This window comes from Ranitomeya variabilis, chromosome 2 (genome assembly GCF_051348905.1).
Source record: "Ranitomeya variabilis isolate aRanVar5 chromosome 2, aRanVar5.hap1, whole genome shotgun sequence".
NCBI classification, from domain to species: domain Eukaryota; kingdom Metazoa; phylum Chordata; class Amphibia; order Anura; family Dendrobatidae; genus Ranitomeya; species Ranitomeya variabilis.
The window spans coordinates 1,000,920,474-1,000,936,542 of record NC_135233.1 but is presented as its reverse complement, the minus strand read 5'-3'; the positions used below and the strand labels follow the sequence as shown (position 1 = coordinate 1,000,936,542).

General features: G+C 43.4%; 1 protein-coding gene across 2 annotated transcripts in view; it reads left to right on the top strand.

Annotated features, from left to right (window-relative positions):
* DNER (delta/notch like EGF repeat containing) overlaps positions 1-16,069 on the top strand; it is a 332,161-nt gene that overhangs the window by 286,227 nt on the left and 29,865 nt on the right. For both annotated transcript variants that reach the window (XM_077291174.1, XM_077291175.1), the window contains exon 9: positions 6,590-6,712. In XM_077291174.1, coding sequence (XP_077147289.1) covers positions 6,590-6,712 — 123 coding nt within the window. The remainder of the gene's footprint in view (positions 1-6,589; positions 6,713-16,069) is intronic.

Below are 16,069 nucleotides of genomic sequence, written 5' to 3'. Positions count from 1 at the left end.
TAAATAAATGTATTATTGGAAAAATATTTGTTTCTTTTTGTTCTTTATTTGGGGATTTTAAAAAAAATATTTTTACTTTTTAATATTTTATTTTTATTTTTTACATTGTCCCATCCTGTGACATCACTGTATAGTAACAGATCGCTGATCTCATACTCTGCAATGCTTCTGCACTGCAGAGCATCGGCGCTGCCTCTGACTGGCATGGAAAGAGGCATCAGCAGGCACTCACAAGCCACCTTTCCTGCAGGACCCTGAATGACCCTGTGGAAGTCTTGTGGCCGGGAGTCTCCATGGAGACCATGAGGACAACACGATTGCACCAATCGAGGGCATTGCTGCAGGGATTCAACTCTCACACAGAGCTGACAGCCGCACCCGATCACCGCACGATCATGCTTCCCTACATATACTGCTGTTTGCGGGAACGCAGCTCCCGCAGAGAAGTATATATGGCGCATTTCGGGAAGGGGTTAAAGAGTAACAATCATTTTAATTTTTATTTCGTAAGTCAAAAGTACACATGAAAATAAGAAATTTGGTAATATATCTTATCAGATAAATATGCTTTTCTCCTCCTGGAGTAATTATTCATTGTAAAAATTCTCTATTCATGGGAAAAATGTGCCTTAAGTTAATATAGATTTTCCCTTTATTAAGATCGGAGTGGGCAGTTGGTGCTTATAAAGCTATGTCGAGAACTGCAACTGTGGTTTCAGGAAAACTTGCAGTAGAATGTCTGTGTCTGCTCCTCCCTGTTCTCCATAGAATTTTATAAGCACCAACTGGCATCTCCTATATCAGTAATGGGAAAATCTGAATACAGATCTTACCCATTGTCACATCCCCCTGGAAGACCTGGAGTTACACAGTCACGCCGGGTAATGAATCACAGGTCTTAATTAGAGATGGTGTGATTTGTGACCCATATTAAATGGATTTCTCTGGTGCTGAAGAGGTTAGCAACCCCTCCTATGTTAGTCAGATACATGAAGCTCCATTTCAGCTGCTTCCAATCTGGTCATTATCTCTTCCTATAAAAACTGGTCAGACATTCTTGTCCCTGCTGATGAAAGATTTGTCTTCCTGTGCTGTGTGCTAAAGCTCAGTGGTCGGAGTACAGTTGTTGTAGTTTGTGTGTGTTTATCTCCTGGTCCCAGTTCCCATTTAGTTTATTCCACCTGGTCCCTATCCTCCTCCCTATTGTTCATTAGTGCTTTTGTGCGATAGAAGTTTTCTGTTATCCCTGTTTTGTCTTTGTGTCTGGTTTACCTTTCAAATCTGTCCCATGCCTCATGGGATGGGCAGGGGACAGATCACGGGTTTAACGGGAGCATAGTAAGGTCGGAGACTCGGCCTCTCTACCTTGAGTACCCCCAGGGCAGGGATAGTTAGGGTCCCAGTTCCAAGGACAGTTTGAGGCCTTGATTCCTTACTGAAGACCGTCACTTCGTGACACCCATGAGTTTAAAATAAATGATCAGTCCAGAAGGAGAAAGAAGCAGATTTCTCTGGTAAGATATTTTACAAAGTTTGACGTAGGGAAAATTAAAATATTGCTTACTTTATAGATATTTTTTTTTATAATGGTTCCCGCATGGCTTAATATATGTGATTCAATTTCAAACCTTACATTTAGAAATGAGAAGTACTGTAATAAATCTGAATATTAAGATGTACAGAAACTTCCTGATAACATGCCAGAACTAAGCATTGATTTATAGGTTGTTAATAGAATTTATATTGCACCAAAAATAGGTATCAGCCCCTTAAGATTTATTTTCATGATCTTTTTTCATACCTTATTTCTATACAAATCCTTCCTTACCTACCTAGCAACCATACCTTAATAAATAATAATCCTCATCAGCACTTGGTGGGTGAAAGACAATCATAGATTTATGTGAGAATTCTACAATTATATTCGTGTATCGTCTGCTTTTCTTTTTTTTTCTTCACTTTTTATCAAAAGGTTCAATGATGTAAAACCAAACATTATATGAAAAAATAAGTCTTAGGAAAAATGAAAGATTTTTTTGCAAATGAACTAAATTAAGGACATAAGGTGAAAAGGTGTCTGGGTAAGGCCGGCATCACACTCAGAGTAAGACAATACGGTCCGTTTTTTACGGCCGTAATACGGAGAAATGTTCCCAAAATAGTGGTCCGTATGTCATCCGTAGGCAGGGTGTGTCAGCATATTTTGCGCATGGCATCCTCCGTATGTAATCCGTATGGCATCCGTACTGCGATATTTTCTCGCAGGCTTGCAAAACCGACATCTAATGGATTTATGTGCTCAAATGTTCGGTAAAACATATATACAGTATATATATATATATATATATATATATATATATATATATATATATATATATATACACTCACCGGCCACTTTATTAGGTACACCATGCTAGTAACGGGTTGGACCCCCTTTTGCCTTCAGAACTGCCTCAATTCTTCGTGGCATAGATTCAACAAGGTGCTGGAAGCATTCCTCAGAGATTTTGGTCCATATTGACATGATGGCATCACACAGTTGCCGCAGATTTGTCGGCTGCACATCCCAAAGATGCTCCATACAAGGCAGGATGGATCCATGCTTTCATGTTGTTTACGCCAAATTCTGACCCTACCATCCGAATGTCGCAGCAGAAATCGAGACTCATCAGACCAAGCAACGTTTTTCCAATCTTCTACTGTCCAATTTCGATGAGCTTGTACAAATTGTAGCCTCAGTTTCCTGTTCTTAGCTGAAAGGAGTGGTACCCGGTGTGGTCTTCTGCTGCTGTAGCCCATCTGCCTCAAAGTTCGACGCACTGTGCGTTCAGAGATGCTCTTAGGCCTACCTTGGTTGTAACGGGTGGCGATTTGAGTCACTGTTGCCTTTCTATCAGCTCGAACCAGTCTGCCCATTCTCCTCTGACCTCTGGCATCAACAAGGCATTTCCGCCCACAGAACTGCCGCTCACTGGATTTTTTTTCTTTTTCGGACCATTCTCTGTAAACCCTAGAGATGGTTGTGCGTGAAAATCCCAGTAGATCAGCAGTTTCTGAAATACTCAGACCAGCCCTTCTGGCACCAACAACCATGCCACGTTCAAAGGAACTCAAATCACCTTTCTTCCCCATACTGATGCTCGGTTTGAACTGCAGGAGATTGTCTTGACCATGTCTACATGCCTAAATGCACTGAGTTGCCGCCATGTGATTGGCTGATTAGAAATTAAGTGTTAACAAGAAGTTGGACAGGTGTACCTAATAAAGTGGCCGGTGAGTGTATATGTCATTGAGACACATATATATATATTCTGTATTTATATTTAATTCAGCGCGATATATGTGAAAAGCCGATAAATCAATTGCCGGCTTCTCATTTCTCCTTCACAAACCCGACATGATATGAGACATGGTTTACATACAGTAAACCATCTCATATCCCCTTTTTTTTTTGCATATTCCACACTACTGTTAGTAGTGTGTATGTGCAAAATTTGGGTGCTGTAGCTGCTAAAATAAAGGATTAAATCGCGGAAAAAATTGGCGTGGGCTCCCGTGCAATTTTCTCCGCCAGAGTGGTAAAGCCAGTGACTGAGGGCAGATATTAATAGCCAGGAGAGGGTCCATGGTTATTGGCCCCCCCTGGCTACAAACATCTGCCCCCAGCCACCCCAGAAAAGGCACATCTGGAAGATGCGCCTATTCTGGCACTTGGCCACTCTCTTCCCACTCCCGTGTAGCGGTGGGATATGGGGTAATGAAGGGTTAATGTCACCTTGCTATTGTAAGGTGACATTAAGCCAGATTAATAATGGAGAGGCGTCAATTATGTCACCTATCCATTATTAATCCAATTGTATGAAAGGGTTAAAAAACACACACACACATTATTAAAAAGTATTTTAATGAAATAAACAAACAGGTTGTTTTAGTATTTTATTGCTCTCTCAATCCATCCGGAAGACCCTCGCTTGGCAAAATAATAAACCAACAATATACATACCTCCGGATGAACTGTCAGGTCCCACGAAGTAAATCCATCTGAAGGGGTTAAATCATTTTACAGCCAGGAGCTGCGCTAAAGCACTGCTCGTGGCTGTAAAAACCCCGGGTGCTGAAAGGAAAGCTGGGTGATCTGTACTTACATTGAGTCGCGATGATGCGCCCTCTGGTGGATGAACTCATATGAACTCGAGCGTGGGAACTTTTCCAAGGCTGCAGTTCATGAGAACATCCACCAGAGGGCGCCTCACCGCAACTCAATGTAAGTACAGATCACCCAGCTTTCCTTTCAGCACCCGGGGTTTTTACAGCCACGAGCAGTGCTTTAGCGCAGCTCCTGGCTGTAAAATGATTTAACCCCTTCAGATGGATTTACTTTGTGGGACGTGACAGTTCATATTGTTGGTTTATTATTTTGCCAAAGCGAGGGTCTTCAGGTAACTAACATACACACTACTAACATACACACTACTAACACTAGTAGTGTGGAATATGCAAAAAAAAAGGGGATATGAGATGGTTTAGTGCATGTAAACCATGTCTCATATCCTGTCAGGTTGGGGAAGGAGAAATGAAAAGCCGGCAATTGAATTACCGGCTTTTCACTAACACCGCTGCGTATTTCTCACAAGTCACACTGCTGGTCCGTGTGGAATCCGTATTTTTCTCGCCCCCATAGACTTTCATTGGCGTATTCATTGGCGTATTTTTTGCGCAATACGCTGTCAAACGCAGCATGCTGCGATTTTGTACGGCCGTAGAAAGGCGTATATTACGGATGCGTTATATACGGCTGATAGGACCTGACCCATTGGGAATAATTGGGCCGTTTGTTAGGTGTGTTTTACGGACGTATTTTATGCGCTCTTACGTCCGTAAAACTCGCTAGTGTGACGGCAGCCTAATGGTGATGGGGACAAGTGACCTCTTGTAATCAGAAGATAGGTGTGTAACAGAGCTATCCAGCATGTGGATGATTAATCCTCAGTACTGAATGGCTGTCAGACTAATGTAAAACAGTATAACATCGATCAGATTTAGTCGATGTGATGTTTCACTTTAAAAAGGTTAAGTTCCTAATTAAGTTCCTGCAACAATGTCTTGTCAGCCGTATGTATAATGTTGAAAAGAGTGATAGGAACGTGTTTGGGCAGCGGGTGTGTGCAGAGCAGCTGTCAATCAAAGTGCTGAGAAGTCATTATGGCCGTGTGCACTGTGTAGTGAACAGTGACTATTAGGCTATGTGCACACGTTCCGTATTTTTCGTGTTTTTTTCGTGTTTTTTCGGCGGTTTTCCTCTGCAAAAACGCTTAGAAAATGCTTACAGTAAACATCTCATCAATTTTAATGTATTCTGCAATTTTTGTGCCCATGTTGCGTTTTTTTCCGCGAAAAAAAACGCATCACGGAAAAAAAACAGCATGTTCATTAATTTTGCGGATTTTTTGCGGATTTGCCGCCATATTATTGCATTGGGAACCTCTTGCAAAATCAGCAAAAAATCTGCAAAAAACAAACAAACACAAAAACACGAAAAAAAAACGCGAGTGGATTTTCTGCGAAAGTAGTCCGGATTTGCTCAGGAAAATTCGGCAAACTTTCCTGAACGTGTGCACATAGCCTAAGTCTCCTGCAAAGCCCTGATGACTTGACTGAAGGTGATCAGCAACAGAATGAATATAACTTCATTTTCTCCCTGTAGCCTCCACTCCAGTAAGTCAGCTACCCAACATTTAAAGGCAATCTATTAGTAGGATCAATCCTCCTAAGCCGTCTGTATGGGCATGTAGGTCATAGGAAGCTGAATAAAATGATACCTTGATTTATGAGATCCAATGTTTTATTCTCAAGAAATCTACATTTTTCTTAATATGTAAATGAGCTTTTAAGATCTTTGTTCCACACTCAGATCTCTCTGACAATCTTCCTCTAGAGATCATCATTATTAATCAAAGGGGGGCATCACCAGTGTGAGACATGTAATGACTGACCGTCCGCGCTCCTGATCACACTGGTAACTCCTTCCTTTCATTTAAAATAGTCTCTGGAGGCAGAGTCTCAGAGAGATCTGTATCCAGCCTATAGATCTTAACAGCTCATTTCTCACAAATAAATAATCGAATCGCAGATATCAAGGTATGATTTTATTCAGTTTTCCATGATCTACATGCCCATATAGAAAGCAAGGAGGGTTGATCCTACTGACAAATTCCCTTTTAGCACTATTTACCTGCAGATTATCCCTATGCGTGTAGGAAAATGGCATTTCTGGATGTTACAGGTTCCCTTCAAAGAGTCATGCATGGCTTATAGGTTAGCAGCCTCTCGCTAGAGAGCCAGCTTTCTTCTTGTTGTTTTATTCTTGGAGGTATTAAGAGCTTTCAGGCTGAAGGATACCTGTCTTTGAAGCACAGAATAACAAAAACAAAGGGCATGAGATTGGAATGGACCTTATCTATGACTAAATGTAGATTTGACTTCACACAGGGCTTTATAGCTTTTGCATGTGATGAGAAATATGCTTATGTTTATTGTAATCTTTGGTAACTCCGGACTGTTCAGCTAACTTCTTACCTGGTCATTGCAGGCTACCACGGATTGTACTGTGAGGTGGAATACAACGAGTGCCTGTCAGCCCCATGTCAGAACGGAGCATCTTGTAAAGATCTAGTCAATGACTACCAGTGTCTCTGTCCATCAGAAAATGAAGGTACAGTATGTGATCACTGCCAAGGACTTTTAAGTATAATTTTGATAGTATTACAGAAAATAGTTATCTGCCTCTCAAAATCCCATACCAATGGAAATTGGGAAACGAAACATCAAGACAGAATGATCTTGCATATGTCAGTTATAGTGCAGGCGGAAAAACATGACCGCCTCCCAAGGTTAGCTAATTACATGCTTTACTAGTTTTTCTTTGTGGATGCCACTTATCATAATAGTACAATTTGACATTCCTCCATATTTTATCATTATAAGGCAGTCAAAACAATTTCACAAATTTTCTGGTTATTCGGGACTTTTACATTGATGGCCTATTCTTTGGAGTGGGTGCTCCACTTAGCACCCTCTGACAAACAGCTGTTCCCGGTGTCGGTTGCAGCCGACAGCGCTCAATAGGGAGTGGATGTGCCATACTTCTGGCTGCCTCCACACCGGGAGCGCCTATCGGCAGGGGTGATGGGTGTCGTAACTCCACCAATTCGATATACCATCAATGTAAAAGTCCAATACAACCGCTTTAAGAAACAAAGTCGCATCCTTTATTAGTTTGTGCACAGTATGTATCGCCACCCTACATTCATAGCCATATTATGTGATGTGAGACAAGACTTCCAGTATGAATTAATTCTATAATTTTCTGTTTTTGTGAAATAAGAAGTGGGTCACCAAAGGTAACGGGTGTGAGTCCTGCTAATGTATATACAGTACATAGTAATTTGTCTTCATTTTGATGAAAATATCACCAGGGTATGTAGAAATTTAAAAAATCATTTGTGCATTTGTGGCTTAAAAGGATGGAAAGCAGCCACATACGTGAGGGAAGGCAGGAATGCAAGGAATCTGTCTAGTAGAGGACAACTGTACATATTCATGTAGAATAGGCGCCTGCTGCTGCTCTGTGGATCTTGGCACTGTCTGAGTTTTCCTGTTGGAGAGTCACAGTCGTGTCAGTGATGGTTGTCCTCATAGTATTGGCGTCTTATTAATGAACATTAACTCAAAGCATGGGTCCTGTAAGCCACAAGCGAGCTTTTAGAAAACAGTCACAATATTTTTTTAAACAAATGTGTTCACAAAGTATGGACAGAAAAGCAGCACTCACCCGATCATTAGGCTAAAAGTCCTTTATTGTATTCATGTGGACATCTTCCTAACTTTGCTGTAACTGTAAGGTTAAGTTCCCATGATGAGTTTCTGGTGAGGTTTTTATGCTGCGTATTATCGAAAAAATGCAAGTAGCCTAATTTACTAAATGGAGGCAGAAATGGTGCAGAACATACTGTAAGCAACATCAAAAACTCACCTAAAGCTTATTGTGGGAACATAGCCTGAGACACTGTGGTTTTCAAAAATATGCAGTGTCAAAACACATCATGGGCCCACAGACTTAAGGAAGTAGAAATATGCTCTCTGAAGCGATTATTTTTTCTGGCAGACTGGAAATATGCATAGTGAATAATGTAAAATTTGGCGAAGGAGGGTTAATGGTATGGGGCTGTTTTATAAAGTGAACCTGACAGCTGATACATGCTGGCCATCCATGGGCTGCATGCAGGAGTATATGGCGCTAGCTGTATGATCTCAGCTAGGCATGTTTGACTCTGAAACATTGCGGCATATCAGAGGAAAACGTACTTTAAGGCTATGTGCACAAGTTGAGGATTTGTAGCTTTTTTTAGTGTTTTTTCAGCCGTTTTCCGCCGAAAAACGCTAAGCATCCCATCATTTTTAATGCATTCTGCATTTTTTGTGCACATGCTGTGTTTTTTCCCACGGCAGAATCGCATTCCGGAAAAAAACGCAGCATGTTCATTCTTTTTGCGGAATTGCAAGGATTCCGCACACATAGGAATGCATTGATCCGCTTACTTCCCGCTTGGGGCTATGCCCACCATGTGGGAAGTAAGCAGATCATGTGCGGTTGGTACCTAGGGTGGAGGAGAGGAGACTCTCCTCCAGGCCCTGGGAACCATATACCTGTTAAAAAAAAAAAAAGAATTAAAATATAAAATCGTGATATTCTCACCTTCCGGCGGCCCCCGCAGCCTTCCCGCTCCTCGCGATGCTCCCCTTCCCAGTAATGCCTTACGACAATGACCTGCGAGACCTCTACGTCATCTGGGGTCATTGCCATGATGCATTACTGAGAATGGGAGCTGCCGGGAGCATCGCGAGGAGCGGGAAGGCTGCGGGGGACGCCGGAAGGTGAGAATATCACGATTTTTATTTTTTTTATTTTTTTTAAACATTCTATCTTTTACTATTGATATACAAACATGAGCGTCAGTAAATTACTGCACACTACGACTCAATAACACATAGCTAACATAGGAGGAACAAGAGTCAAAGAGCTAAACAGAGAAGTACCATAAAATTGTATTTATTGAAAATTCATAAGACACTTAAAAACATCATATATAGTAGTATCACAATAGTGAAATAGCGACTAAATCCAAAGTGCGACTAATGTTCCAGGTACACAGGACGGAACAATAATATCCTCATCACTGCGGTAACTGCAATGTATAACCTATGCATAAAAGCAATTGGTTCTAATGCGTGCTAACATATGTATCATAGTAGCATATCGCTATCTAATGTATGGCACACCACGCACTACCATACCGCAATGAGAAACATAAAGGTACCAAGGTTAAAGGGATAAATTACCCATGAATATCTGTAATGGTCCGTCCAGGTCCTGGATACGTGCCCCGACGAGCGTTTCGCGTTGGTGTGTGACCGCTTCCTCACACCCCGAGGAAGCGGTCACACACCAACGCGAAACGCGCGTCGTGGCACGTATCCAGGACCTGGACGGACCATTACAGATATTCATGGGTAATTTATCCCTTTAACCTTGGTACCTTTATGTCTCTCATTGCGGTATGGTAGTGTGTGGTGTGCCATACATTAGATGGCGATATGCTACTATGATACATTTGTTAGCACGCATTAGAACCAATTGCTTTTATGCATAGGTTATACATTGCAGTTACCGCAGTGATGAGGATATTATTGTTCCGTCCTGTGTACCTGGAACATTAGTCGCACTTTGGATTTAGTCACTATTTCACTATTGTGATACTACTATATATGATGTTTTTAAGTGTCTTATGAATTTTCAATAAATACAATTTTATGGTACTTCTCTGTTTAGCTCTTTGACTCTTGTTCCTCCTATGTTAGCTTTTACTATTGATGCTGCATAGGCTGCATCAATAGTAAAAAGTTAGTCACACTTGTCAAACACTATGTTTGAAAAGTGTGACCAACCTGTCAATCAGTTTTCCAAGCGATGCTACAGATCTCTTGGAAAACGCTAGCATTCTGCAAGCTAATTACACTTGCAAAACGCTAGTGTTTAGCGGGAATATGCATGCCAATTCCGCATGTGTATTTCCCGCTGCAGGGAATTGCAGAATTGCCACGGAAATTTCCACGGAAATTCTGCAACGTGTGCACATAGCTTAATAGCCGGTGGGGAGCAAGCCACACAGGGGACTAGACAGACAGGTGGGTCCCCGGGGACTTCTCCATGCTCACTGCCAATGACTTAGGCTACTTTCACACTGGCGTCGGCACAGTGTAATTATTTTGCACAACAGGGGCAGCGGATGCATTATTACAACGCATCCGCTGCCCCATTGTGAGGTGCGGGGAGGCGGGGGCGGAGTTTCGGCCGTGCATGCGCGGTCGGAAAAGACGGTCTCGACGCTGGAAAAAATGTTACAAACAACGTTTTTTGCTGGCGACAGACCGACGTGTCACGACGCAACCGTCGCACGACGGTTGCGACGTGTGGCAATGCGTCGCACTGCGTCGCTAATGTAAGTCATGGCGAAAAAACGCATCCTGCAAGCACTTTTGCAAGATGCGTTTTTTCTCCAAAACGACGCATTGCGACGGAGGAAAAAAACCGCTAGTGTGAAAGTACCCTTACAGATCACTCCATATATACACACAGGGAGAGACCTGTCACTCAAGGGGAGCCGGCGGGGAGAAGCCACTGGGGACTTGCCTGTCTACTTTCCAGCATGGCTCAGTTCACGGCAGCTTTTGAAGTATGTGTGGCTATGAAACACAGCAGTGCGTCAGAGTCAAATATACCTGGTTGGAGTCATGCAGCCAACATCTGATACATGTTACCCATGGATCGGGCAGCACATATCAGGTGCCAGGTTCGCGTTCAGGTTTGTTGGCAGCTTATTTCCAACTAGATGGTGGCCCAATTCTAAAGCATCGGGTATTCTAGAATATATATGTATGTCGCACTGTGAGTGGGGGTTAAATACCGCGCCAATATCGCTGAGTGGTTGCGCCCGGCTGGCCGCAACCAATCAGCAATATTGGTTGAAATCCCGCACCAATTCGGACTGTGTTTCGCTGATTGTTCGCGGTTGGCCAGGCACGACCAATCACCGAAGCGGTGTTTAAATCCCGCGGCAATATCGCTGATTGGTTGCAGCTGGCTGCGTAGTATATAGCACAGCCACGTAGTATATAGCAGCCACATAGTATATAGCACAGCCACGTAGTATATAGCACAGCGATGTAGTATATAACACAGCCCATGCAGTAGATAGCACAGCCACATAGTAGATAGCACAGCCACATAGTATATAGCACAGGCACGTAGTATATAACACAGCGATGTAGTATATAGCAGCCACGTAGTATATAACACAGCCCACGTAGTATATAGCAGCCACGTAGTATATAGCACAGCCACGTAGTATATAACACAGCTCACATAGTATATAGCACAGCGACGTAATATATAGCAGCCACGTAGTATATTACACAGACAGCCACGTAGTATATAGCAGTCACATAGTATAGAGCAGCCACATAATATATACCAGCCACGTAGTATATAGCACAGCCACGTAGTATATAGCACAGCTCACATAGTATATAGCACAGCAACGTAATATATAGCAGCCACGTAGTATATTACACACAGCCACGTAGTATATAGCAGCCACGTAATATATAGCAGCCTCGTAGTATAAAGCACAGCCACATAATATATAGCACAGTGACATAATATATAGCAGCCACGTAGTATATAACACAGACAGCCACATAGTATATAGCAGTCACATAATATATAGCAGCCACATAATATATAGCAGCCACGTAATATATAGCACAGCCACGTAGTATATAGCACAGCAATGTAGTATATAGCAGCCACATAGTATATGACACAGCCCACGTAGTATATAGCACAGCCACATAGTATATAGCAGCAACATAGTATATAACAGAGAGCCACGTAATATATAGCAGTCACGTAGTATATAGCAGCCACGTAGTATATAGCAGCCACGTAGTATATAAAACAGCCCACATAGTATATAACACAGCCCACATAGTATATAACACAGGCCACATAGTATATAGCACAGCCCACGTAGTATATAACACAGCCCACGTAGTATACAGCAGTGTGGGCACCATATCCCTGTGAAAAAAAGAATTAAAATAAAAAATAGTTAAATACTCACTCTCCGGAGTCCAGCGAAGCTGTCCCGATGCGCGCGATGCTGCCGCCAGCTTCCGTTCCCAGTGATGCATTGCGAAATTACCCAGATTTGAAGGGAAAAAGGGAGACACAAAGCGCAAATAGGGTCTTATCTCACAAAAGAATGGAGGATGTTGTATGTGGTAATTCCTGAAGAAGGGGCCATAAGAGCCCTGAAACGCATTGAATAAACCACTGTCTACTATAAACTGAAACCTCATCATTATTACGGCAGCGCGGATTTAATCCACACTTCCTATAGTATACTGAAATTACCCAGATGACGTAGCGGTCTCGCGAGACCACTAAGTCATCTGGGTAATTTCACAATGCATCTCTGGGAACAGAAGCTGCCGGCCGCATCGCGAGGAGGGGGAAAGCTGCGGAGGCGACGGAAGGTGAGAATAGCATGATTTATTTATTTTTTTATTATTTTTAACATTATATCTTTTTACTATTGATGTTGCATAGCCAGGATATTAATAATAAGAGTATTTTTTGGAAAAAAATGGCATGGGCTTCTGCGCAATTTTCGTAACCAGCAGAGGGAAAGCCGACGGCTGGGGGCAGATGTTTATAGCCTGGGAAGGTGGTAATACCCATGGAGCTTCCCAGACTATTAATATCAGCTCACAGCTGTATAATTAGCCTTTACTGGCTATTAAAATGGGGGACCCTAAAAAAAAATGATGTAGGGTCCCCAAAAAATTAATAGCCAGCAAAGGCTATGCAGACAGCTGCTGGCTGATATTAATAGCCTAGGAAGGGGCATGGATACTGCCCCCTGGCTAAAAACATCAGCTCTCAGCTGTCCCAGAGAAGACGCGTCTCTAAGATGCGCCAATTCTGGCACTTAGTCTCTCTCTTCCCACTTGCCCTGTAGCGGTGGCAAGTGGGGTGATAGTTGTGGGGTTGATGTCAACTTTGTATTGTCAGGTAACATCAAGCCCAGAGGTTAGTAATGGAGAGGCGTCAATAAGACACCCCCATTACTAACCCCATAGTCACATTGTAAGAAAACAGATACCCAGAAAAAAGTCCTTTAATTGAAAGATTGACACAGACTCCTTTAATATTCTTAATTAAACCATTCTTACGACCTCGCCCATTCCCCCAATGCCCTTGTCATCTGCAAAAGAGGTAAAACAAAAAACAGTATTCCTCACTTTTCCACAGAGATGCTTTTAATCCATTTGTCCCATGACAGCTCCAGCTCTGCTACATCTAATTGGCAGGCTACATGATGTGACCATGCAGCCTGTCATCCAGCAGACACACTGAGCACCATGTGCTCAGTGTCTTTCTGTGAACTGTTATTCCCTGTCTGACGACACCGCGAGCCAGTTGGTCTAATTTTGCTTTGATGAGCCCCAAATATTTTTCTTATAACTGGTTACTTAAAATGGAACAGATGTTGTCTTTTCTGTGTGGCCAAGTGCTAAAGTGAACTGTTCATGCTCATGTAGTTGCCATAGGCTCTGGTCCACTTAATTTTATAGATTTTTTGAGTTTTATAGAAGTTGGCCACTTTCAGGGTAATTTCTACAGTGCCCTAAACCGTTGTATACCGACCTGAGTGGTCAAAAGATAACTCCATTGCTTACCCCTGTGCTGCATATTTAGGCACCTTAGGGTACCGTCACACAGTACCATTTTAATCGCTACGACGGCACGATCCGTGACGTCGCAGCGATCGTATGATTATCGCTCCAGCGTCGTAGACTGCGGTCACACGTTGCAATCACGGCGCTGGAGCGATGCCGAAGTCCCCGGGTAACCAGGGTAAACATCGGGTTACTAAGCGCAGGGCCGCGCTTAGTAACCCGATGTTTACCCTGGTTACCAGCGTAAACGTAAAAAAAACAAACAGTACATACTTACATTCCGGTGTCTGTCCCCCGGCGTTCTGCTTCTCTCCACTGTGTAAGCGCCATAGCCGGAAAGCAGAGCGGTGACGTCAGACGTCACCGCTGTGCTCGCTTTCCGGCTGGCCGGCGCTCACACTGCAGAGAAGCTGAGACGCCGGAGGACAGACACCGGAATGTAAGTATGTACTGTTTGTTTTTTTTACGTTTACGCTGGTAACCACGGTAAACATCGGGTTACTAAGCGCGGCCCTGCGCTTAGTTACCCGATGTTTACCCTGGTTACAAGCGAACACATCGCTGGATCGCTGTCACACACAACGATCCAGCGATGTCAGCGGGTGATCAAGCGACGAAAGAAAGTTCCAAACGATCTGCTACGACGTACGATTCTCAGCAGGATCCCTGATCGCTGCTGCGTGTCAGACACTGCGATATCGTAACGATATCGCTAGAACGTCACGAATCGTACCGTCGTAGCGATCAAAATGGTACTGTGTGACAGTACCCTTAGATCAGCAGAGTAAACACTAGATGATGGTGTGAAGGATGGGGGGAGGGATTTATTGACATCTTACAATCCTCCTGAAAACATGCAGCTGTAACAGGACACCTGGCTCAGCAGGGGGCCCAACTTCTGGGCTTTAAAGAAGGAATTCACACCCCCACCAATTAGCTAGTTCAGGAAGACCCTCTGTGGATAAAAACCATGTGGTCTAACTGCTTTCTTCAGACAGCATGGATTTCATAAGAAGAATATGGATTTACTGTTATGGACTTACTGTATCTCCTGGCCACACACCGGTTACATTTTCGAGATCTCTGGAACAGGCCGAATGCCTTTGAGGATTTTGATTTGTTCTAGCACCTCAGAGAGGGGAAATAAGTAGAGTGGCTAATACGAACCAGATAGCAAAGATGTGTTTAGTCTCAATGCGTAGCAGGGGCCCAAGGGTGCCAAAACCGCCTTCCTAGGACCGCATATTAAGAAGTTATGACCCATCTTAAGTTTTGGAGTTTGTAACTGCTAGAGGCAAGGGGAGGGGATTTAGTGACCCAAAGGGGATAAAGGCCAGTGTAAGGATATGTGGCCTCTCTGTTACGCTTGTGGTTCACTTCAGAAGTGGGGGCCATGTCAAGTAATGTAATGTGAAGGACCTAGAAGCCAGCTGGTATCCAATGCCTCCTGCGGTCTAGTGTACACATGGTTTATCTGAGCATTGTATGTGTATAGCCATCACATATAGAGCGTATTGTCTAGTGTGCCCTTAAGGCGATTAAATATATAATTTAACCTTGGGCTGTTCTTTTGTCTCGATCGACGAATCCACATGTCTGTTTCTCGGCCAACTTTCCATGCTACCGGGGCAGGTTTCTGGCCCGATATAATTCCACTAACGGACTGGGCTTATATCTAAGGAGGAACTGGTGGCAGTCCTATCGGGATGGCAGTGCTCTGTTTCACTGGTGCTAGTGAAAGGGACTCTCAGCCTGCCAGGGTTGTGAACGAGTGTGGTGCCAATTCAGTGACTGCGTGGGCCACCTCCTCTCACTCCCCGTGCCTCCCTGGGCCCATGTGGACAGGGGGTGTCTGTGTAAAACTGTACAAAGCTGACCTTATGTGTCCCTCGGTGTGCACAACGTCACATTGTTGAAAGTGAGGAGACCGCATTACGATACCCTTTTGACATAATGGTGACGTCAGGCAGGGTAACGAGGTGTGGGTTCATCACAGATGGTACCACCAATGCAATCGAGATGGCAGTGGTCGGATGGGTTATCACATAACAACCTCCTGACTGTAATTTGTTCTGTGCAAACACTGAAAGCAATCAATGCATGCACTCATGTTTCTGCATATGTTCTGAATGATTTTAATGCCTGCACAGAAGAGGACAGAACCAAGGAAGTGGTTGTGTCATTACTTGTATGGTCCCTAACACCA